General features: G+C 39.8%; 1 protein-coding gene across 1 annotated transcript in view; it reads right to left on the reverse strand.

The window, feature by feature from the left end:
- Nucleotides 1–8,742, reverse strand: part of MMP2 (matrix metallopeptidase 2) — a 28,439-nt gene extending 19,697 nt beyond the window's left edge. Inside the window, exons 1-5 of the mRNA XM_056500506.1 lie at nt 8,407–8,742; nt 4,733–4,959; nt 3,173–3,321; nt 978–1,106; nt 76–249 (exon numbers count right to left, since the gene is read on the reverse strand). Coding sequence (XP_056356481.1) covers nt 76–249; nt 978–1,106; nt 3,173–3,321; nt 4,733–4,959; nt 8,407–8,550 — 823 coding nt within the window. The 5' untranslated portion in view covers nt 8,551–8,742. The remainder of the gene's footprint in view (nt 1–75; nt 250–977; nt 1,107–3,172; nt 3,322–4,732; nt 4,960–8,406) is intronic.
- Between the last annotated feature and the right edge of the window lie 551 nt (nt 8,743–9,293).

Below are 9,293 nucleotides of genomic sequence, written 5' to 3' on the forward strand. Positions count from 1 at the left end.
AGGATGAGCAAAGAAGAAGGGAACAATCTGCCAGGAAAAAAGGGAAAAAAACAATAGAAATATTGGTTTACTTACACTCATGGGGACAAAAGCCATATTTCCCATCTTCATCAAAGTCTTTGGTTGTGGAACACCAGAGGAATCCATCACTGCGTCCTGCATCTGTGCAGCTGTTGTATTCCTTGCCATTGAACCAGAAGGGAAATTTGCAATATTCACCATCTGCATTTCCATACTTCACTCTGACCACTATAAGGAGAACAAATGCAGTGGTGAAATTATCCACCAACTGATACAAAAAATACAGTTTCTGGACACCTTCTTTTCCTGGAAGATACTGACATAGAAATGCAGTCTGAATTTCCACTTTGAAACTCAATATGCTGCTGGTCTCTCCATTGGCAAGATGGCCATAGCTGAAATATAAACTGGTAATTTTAAAATAATGACATGGATATTACTCATGGTGTAAGTATTAGAATCAGCCCAGAAAAATATATATGTTGTTACTATGGCAAGGCAAAGTTAAAAACGTGTTGTTAATACATTTAGTAATTTAGTTTCTTAAGTAATATGGTGTAAAATGTTCACTACAGTTTCAAAGGTTCCAGGCAGCAGCTGAACATGAGCTGAACATGCCTTGTGCCTCATAAACCACTTGGGTATTTCCAATGGGCCTTGCACGACATTTGCTGTAGCACAGGGGGACAGGGTGGAAACACAGACACACCCAGATCCTGGGGCTTATTTCAGTTTGTCACATGTAGTCTTATGAATACAGTATTGGTGCTGGAATATATACTAATGTATAGATAAGTCACTTATCCATAGCATTTTTTTAATGGCAGGAATTTTACATTGCAGAAATGAATTTTTACCTCCTAATATTTACTGACAATCAATGAAAGCATTTAATGCAGCATTAAAACAGAGCAGCCAGCAGGTCATGTGTTCTGAAACATGAAAAAGTCTGGTACCTTGTCCCTCCCCAAGAGTCCACAGTTCATCATCATCAAAATGGGAGTCTCCTCCAATTCCTGGCCCTGGTGCAAAGGCATGAGCCAGGAGACCATCCTTGCCATCAAAGGGATAGCCATCACCGTGTTCTGCAGGAGCAAGCAGACAAAGAAGAGCAGTTTCTAATGACCTCAGGCAGAGTCTGTACATGAATGGTGATTATCATGTGTACTTTCTCATTCAAGACAGCAGCAGAATACTTTAGTGAGTGAATTTACTGGTCTGGGTTGTGCTAGCAAGACTGATCCACAAGAGAAGCAGCCAGTTCTTACAAAGTATCAGTTCTGCAGTTGTCACAGCATGGTATTTTATATCTCATAAATACAGTAAAAAGAAATAAAAAATAGTGAAGAACAGTGAAGTATTGTACATGAGATGCATGCCTGCACACACAGTGCTATTTCTCAATGCGGGCTGATAGGGAGTTGTAACTTAAATATTGTAGATGAGGGGTTTGTTCAGGTAGTCTCCAGCACAGAGATTGGAAAGTAAAGGCAGATTTCACTTTGGAGGCTGCTGTTTTCTGCTGCACCTCAGATTGCTGTGCTCTTTCCTTTGTGCAGGACACTCCCTGCCCCAGCAGGAAGGCACAGCTGGGTGTCTCAGCAGCGAGCTCTGAGCCCTGAAGGAGCCTGTTTCCCCTTCACTGTGAGCACTCCAAGACTCAGGCAGCTCACAGCAGCAGGTTAAGCAGCTCTCCTGCTATTACACTGTAGGCTTTTCTTGGAAGTACACCACTTGTGGGTAAGGCAGGCTGGCACGGGCATAGCCCTGGTATTCATAGCTCTCCCACCACACTGACCTGTGCATCAAAGCTGGCTGCCAGCATCTCCAGTTGCATCATTTCTGGTCTTTTGGTCTGATGTCTTGGCATTTAACAGAAGCCCTAAATACACAGGCCTGATTCTCTCCTCTGTTACACTGATTTCAGGCTGGTGTCACTCCTAGTACTAGTTCAATTAATTCCTTTCAGGAGACTAGTGTGTCAGTTGTGAAGGACAAGAATTTGATCTATATTAAGTCCTATTTATTTCAAACTAGACTCTGTATTTAAGAGAAAGGTTAAAAAGGAAGAAACTTTGTGGGTGTCGGGTGTCTCAGCCCCTGTGAATCTGACCTGCAGTAAAGTGATAGGAAAGACTGAACGTGGAAGGAGCTTTTTGCCCACAGTTTCTTAGCTGGCTTAGTCTGCAAGTACTAAAACCAGCAGAAACACTTCTGCTTTTGTAAGACTTTTTTTTTTTTTTTTTTTTTTTTTTTTCTGCAAACCAAGCCTGGATGTGGATCTGAAGTCCTGAGAGTCCTGAGTGTACAGAATCTCTGCAGCTTTTGAGGTCAACTCATCAGAAGCTAAAGCAAAGAAAACCAACTTGAAATGAAGGCTTTTAAAAAGAGTTCAGTTATTTGAACCATTCACTGAACTTCCAAAGTCTACCTCCCAAGTAATTGGCTGCACAAGTATCTTCATTAGTGTTAAAAATTCTATGACTGTTTACACTGAAAATCCATAAACATTCTTTCAGGGGAAACCAAAATTAATTGAGAAGATGTGCCCAATGAAAATGAATCAAATCACCCATCATCAGTTGTACTCAAATCATAGTTCAGCGTATGATCCATATTTTTAAATTCTTCAAGACCAAAGAATGCATTGAAAGCTTGTATTCTGTCATGATAAAAGAATGGGAACCAGCAATGGAGTGAAAATTGGAAGTCAGAAATCCAGTTTTAAGCTCTAATATGTTAGAACCCTCCCCACTGGAAAACAGCATACAGAGCTATAAATAAATTGTATGATGGCATTCCATTCTCTTCTGTGGCAGGAAGCCAGCTCACATCATCTGAAGATCTGTACCAATATGTTTCAGTTCTATTTCTGATTTGTAAATTTAAAAATAAAATGTTGCCCCTAGCAATTCTCTTTTGGAAAGATAAATATAGTGTAAGGATATTGTTACTTCTCTCTCTCTCTTCTCTCTCATACATAAGAAAGGCTTAGTGAAATTAGATCTTAGCTTGTATGAGACAAGTGTGAACTAGGACAAGGTTTGCCAGAAAGGTTCATGGGTGCTACTTATTGAGGTGGATCATTCTAAACTGAGGATTAATGAAAGGAACAAAACCAAAAACATAAGTAAAAATAGAAAACATGTACCCCATCGGCCAAAATTAATCATAATGTCTGCTTCTCCATCGTGTATTCGGTTAAATCTCAGAGGTGTGACATCACTCCAGACTTGAAAGGCTCGAGCAAAGGCATCATCGACTGTCTCAGGATCCAAATCTGGGGTATAGCCTATAATCCTGAGAGGCAAAAGCAGCAGTTAAGCAACACAAAAACATCCTCCCTTATTAGTTGTTTACTGCTCAAATCACTGAGTGGGCTCAGCAGTGAAACCAGCTGAGAGGTAACTGCTGCACATGGATCTAAACACCTCCCTTGGATTCACAGATGTGTCTAGATGTGGCACTTACTGTTTATTTTCTTTTGGCATTGACTCAGCAGCAAGAAGAAAATTATACATCCAGAGGCTGTAAAGCCTGGATGGCAATGGGCCTTGCACAAAACATTCTGGCTTTTGCTTCAGCACTGAGAAAGGAGCTCAGTAACATTCTGAAAGTTTCAAGTGTGGATTGTTTTGCTCTTTAATAAGAACAGAAAAGCAGCCCTTCTCCCTCACCTGTGTTGCTATCTGTATATTGTTTAATCCCTGTGGAATGCTAATCCTTTACCTGTGTGTGGGATACATTGGCAATGAGATACATGGGGAAATAGGAGGAAAAAGCATGAAAGATAAAGCTGTAGGCCTGACCTGAGAAAGGAAAAACTCTTAAGTGTGTTGCTTTCTTCCTCTTCATATGTTTTAATTGGACTTCTTAGTGCCTATACTATAGCCAGCTATATTCCATGTAAAGACAAATTTCCAGTTCTTTGCTGCTGGGGCTGTGCATAGTGAGGGAAACTACTTTGTGCCTAAGGAGGATGAGGAAGATTCAGAGGAAGCACATCAGCAAGTAGGGGCTGCAAGAGCTGCCACAGGGTTTTTCAATCTTTATTAGGTTAGTTGCAGCCCAAGGGATGCTTTGAGTCCAAGCTTGTGAGGGAACAGAGGACTAAGTCATGTAGCTAAGACAAATCTATTATTTTTTCTCATTGGTGGTAAATGTTTGTTCATGGACTACCTAAGGTAATGAGTTTTTTACCACAATGAGAGCTGTGTTGGTCCCTAACTCTTCAAAAGAAGATTAAATTAGAACAGATCAAACTTATTGCAATAGGCTTGTAACTCATGTTTGTATGTATCTGAAATACAATTGTTTGATTTTAAAATTTATTTAATCATCTTTTTAGGGTTGCAGAGTGAAAGGGAGTTTGGCCTCTGCAATCAATAAGTACTTTGATCCTCCTGGAGCAGATGGGCAGGTGAGATACTCCTGCTCCAGCTCCCTTGGGATGCTTGCTGCAGAGCTAAGACTAAACCCAAAATCTCTTTATTTTCAACCAGAACCAGAAAGTTGATGTCCTGATATATTACAATTTGAAATGACAGAGGTATTTGTTAAAGCATTTGGTAGTTATCCAAACACCAGAGGGTTCTAATTAAAGAAATCTTGTCTGGCCCTCTGAACAGCTACTGCATTTCTAAGTGCCTTGTTCAGCTCTTGGAAGGGCTGTGGGTGTATGTGAACAGAACCCACCATTACCAGTCTGTACCTGTATGTTATATGATTCTTTTCCCACTTTGGCTTTCTTGCAAAGAAGTTGTAATTGGCTACATCAGGGTTACCACAGCGGGGTTTCTTCATTGTCTCAATAGTATTTTGATCCAGATCTCCTGTTTCAGGCAGCCCAAAAAATTTCTGCATTTTCTTCAGAGTGTCTTTCAGGACGAATAAATTGCAACTGTCTTTTGGGCAGCCATAGTATTTATTCAGGTATTGCTTGGGGAAAAAAGCACAGAACAAAGAATTTAAAATTCATAAAATAAATAGTTAATAATTATAAATAAATAATTCCATGTTAGCTTTCCACCTGAAATTTGCAAGTTTTCTTTTCAAAAATACAATTTCTAGTCATTGAGGGACCAGCAGAATCTCCTTAATTGACACAAAGCATCTTTGATCACATGATGTTCCTAATTAAACAATCATTTCCATTATTAGCTGTCACCTTTACTTAATGAATTGTTTGAAGTTATTAGAGCATAGAGCTTTTAGAAGTACAATGTAAAAATGGGTCTGGGTTTTTTTTTTTGTTTGTTTCTTTATGATGATTAAATCTGCTTACAGTTCTAGATTTTGTGCAATGTTTTTGGGAAGAATGTGCATTATTGAGAAACTTCTCAAGAAATCAAAGCACCCCCACAAATGAGACCACATTGATTGCAAAGAAAAACCCCATTCTTTACTCAAACCAGACAGAGTTTGAATGTTGAACGTGTTTGCTTTTGAGTCAAACATTGCAAAAACCTGAGGAAGAAAGTATTTGGTAACATCTTGGCTGCTTGGACACTGCAGCCAATCAATATTTGCATACTTAAAACTCCATTGAATGCTCCAGCTCACTATAGCCAGACTGATGTTTCTGATACACCATGGTGGCAGTTCACAGAGTTCTTTCTCATTAAGAAAGAGTGGTCATAAAGAACCCAAATGATGGCACAAATCACATTATTTTCATCTCCTAAATTAATACCCACAAAAGTCTCCTTCCCTTCTCTTAAGGAAAGGTTTACTGTGTTTTATGCCCCTCTGTGAAAGAAAAGCTGCAGCCATGTGAAATGGCAGGTATTCCCAAACTGCACCCAGATGGGTGCTTGGCACTAGAGAGCTGAGAGATGCCCTTGCCAATGGTGCTGTCAGACAGGAAAGTTCAAAGTTACTGATCTTCCCAGTAAAAACATTCTGCAGCTGAGGAAGAAACATCCTTCAGGTATTGTATCCCAGATATGAACTACAAGTCCAAGGGAGGAAAACACCTGAATAAGGTAAAGGTATATTTGCTAAAAATATATGAGGAATATGATGGAGAACTGTTTCAAACTGAGGATAACAAGAAACCTGACAAAATGACTGCACATTTAAGTTCTTGTAAGTTCAAGTATTCCCAAGAGAAACCTTGTTTCATGTGTCTAGTAATTGATTAAGTTCACCCAGGAGACTGGGGATAAAACCACAACACCAGCAAAATAAAGCAGAGGATATTTGATAACTGCAGTTGGTCAAGCTTAGCTTTCACCACCTTCCTCTCAAAGCTCAGGTCAACCTCATCATAGGAAATGGTTCAGTCATTACTCAGAAAAGGATTTAATAAAGATGTTACACCATTTCCTTCAGAAGATCCTCCATCCATCATGATTAAGCACAGACTATGGCTAGTTTTTGTGATTTTTGTGACTTCTGATGCGGTATTTCTCCAGTGGGGACTGTGGCACTGGCAAATAAAGGACACAGAGTGGTTTCATCTTTGCTTCCACTGTGCTGCTCTCCACACATAGTAAATGGGGCCTGGTGGAAATTAGGTGAAATGCATTAAGAAGATAATCAAACAAGCCAGTTTGGTTCTTATCCTAATTTTCATTTCATGTAGTTTGATGGATTTTGTTATGCTTCTGCTTGCACCCCCCACTGACATACCATGGTGTAATACAGACTGTACATCAGACTGACATTTACTGAAGAACCAGGCTGCTGCTCTTGCCATTTTAGGTTTGGGAGCAAGCTATACAATCAAAAATATAAACTGAAGCATGGTCAAGAATTTTACTTGCTAGGATTCTAACTAGAAAGCTAACCCCTTTCAGTTTTTCCTAAAATGGAGATTTTAATGAAGATGAGAAATGACCATGATCAGCTGTTCTATGAGGAGAGAATCTTGAAGAAAATGTAATGTCTGTGCAAACCACATCTTGGCCTAGGCTGTGAAATGCAGTTTCCCCAGAGTCAGCAGGGAGCTGTGGTGATCTGGAATTTTGATCCAGCCCATTAATGAAACAGGGTCCAGCTGCAACTTAGCAATTTGTGTTCTGATGCTGAGTGTTGGGGCTGTTCTGATGGAGGGTGTGAGGAAAGGCAGTCAGACAGCATTGCCCAAGAATACCCCAAGAAAGACAAAGAAGAACTGCAGTGTTAAACCAGCTTGTAATTTTCCTCTGAGTATACATAATAAATATGTTTGAAAGAAACAGAGATGAGGGGGATGTGGATTGCAGTTATTGAATGAAAGCCTGGCTGTGTCTAAGAAAATAAATTCTCTCAGAGTGGTTAAATTGCTCTTAGACACGTGGGACCCCCTCTCCTCTCCCAAAGGCACTGCCCCTGCCCCCAGCTCTTGGCTACTGTGCTGCTGAGGCAGAACCTTGGGTGAATTTGTTTTGTTAACCACTGAGGAATGCCCTATATGGGTCAGTTTGTCTGTTTCTCCTAAATTTTCCGACACAGCTCCCAACTGGAAATTCTCTCTCTACCCTCCCCCAGACCTTCTTAACCTGGCAAGTTTTCTCAAGATGCACACAAACTCCTAAGGAAAAGTGACCAACTTTCAAATCTCTAGGTCCCAAAATAAGAATAATTTATCTCAATCCTCCTTAAATTTACTGCTGAAGAAGAGAAGTAATTTGGTCTATAATTTACATGCTAAAATAAGGATAATCCATCTCAATCTCCTTTTAAATGACTTCCCCATAATGCCACTTTTATGAACATCCACAGGGCTAAAAAAACATTAGAATAAAATGCTCTGAAGTTATAGCTATAATTTGCTAATATCGCAGAAATCCAAACTCCTTTTTTTTATTCCAGATTGGATTTGGGGAAAAAAAATTCTTTAAAACTCTGTGAGATTGTTTTCCAAAGTCAAAACTAGTCACAATGGCTTCTGAAATTCGAGCCAGCTTTCAGTTGCAGTGTCCCTTAAAGTTGTGTTTATGCAAGGCACAGTAAACAATCTGGAAAACACTCTTCTGAAAGCTGGGAGACATGAATTAAGGGAGCCTCAACTGCCCTCACTTCTACTTGATTTTAGTAGAAAAAATTAAATGTCTCATATTTGCCCTTCTCCCTTCTTATCATTGCAATTTTTTCATTAGAGTCAAGATGATTTAATGAAAATATTTTTTATCTTGAAACACAAAGAAAAAAAAAAAAACAAAAAAAAAAAAACCCAAACCCGACTTTCTATGCTGGCTTTAAAATTTTTAAGAGAGGAAACATTACTTGGCTCCAGTTTTAACTTTTGAAAGCTGATACCTTTGCTAGCTAGCTAGCACTTCCAGAGACTCCAGGGAAAGAATGCTACAGTCATTCCTCAGCCTCAGCTGAAACAAGAAAGAAACATCTGCTTATGAAACAACAATATAAATCTGAAGCAAAGATGAAACCAAGACTTACCACTGCTAGTTCTTTGTCTGTTTTGGGAGTGCTGTCTCCAGGAAACTTAATGATTGGTGATGGTGCAGCTAAAGTTTTGTTCAAAAGGTATACTTGCATGAACAGTACTTTAAAAACGAAGGCACAGCCAATGTGAGTCTTCATACTGCCTAAACTCGTGCTCTCCTCTTTGGAAAAAGCTCTTCCCCGCTGTCTCTCCCTTACTTTGGCTGCAAAGTGCACCAGTTGCTTATCTGCACATCCCAGCTCCCAGCACTGCTTTCCTTTTGCTTGCCCTAGCAATTCCTTTGTATGTTTAAAACATCCAGATGCGCAGTCTCAAGCTACCACAAGAGGAAGTCTGAAAACTAGTGGAAACATGAGAAAAGGGCAGTTACCAGATGTGATTGCTGTGATTTTAAGGTAGCAACAGGCAGATAGTTACTACTGCTGAAAGAGGCCGTGTTTTCCCCTTATTTGCATAAATTAAAGCATTTATTTGTGCCAGAGAACAGGAAAAAACAAAACCTGAACTAATCTTGAAGACAAGGTGTCTCACATATATTAAAAAAAAAAAAAAAAAAGAAATAAATAAATTACTAAACAGTATTTTCCCAGCTAAGCATTTTTACTATTTTTTAGGCAATTTTTATGTCACAGACTCAATGATATGCTTTAGTCATGTGTGATTATGCTCCCACACAGTGCCTTGCTGCACACATTTTGATTATGGATTTTGAGACAGACCCTGCACAGGGCAGTGCAGCTGAGTGAGGTTTTTTGTCCCCCTCCTGCTGAGGCTGCACAGTGTGAGTCTGTGCTCAGGGCTCACCGTGTGAGCCTCGCTCCCTCCCTGCTCTCTGCACAACCTGCAAAGCTCTCTGTAAATCACTGTGGCTTCTTGGGTT

Source organism: Oenanthe melanoleuca, chromosome 11 (assembly GCF_029582105.1).
Source record: "Oenanthe melanoleuca isolate GR-GAL-2019-014 chromosome 11, OMel1.0, whole genome shotgun sequence".
In the NCBI taxonomy this organism is placed as follows: Eukaryota; Metazoa; Chordata; class Aves; order Passeriformes; family Muscicapidae; genus Oenanthe; species Oenanthe melanoleuca.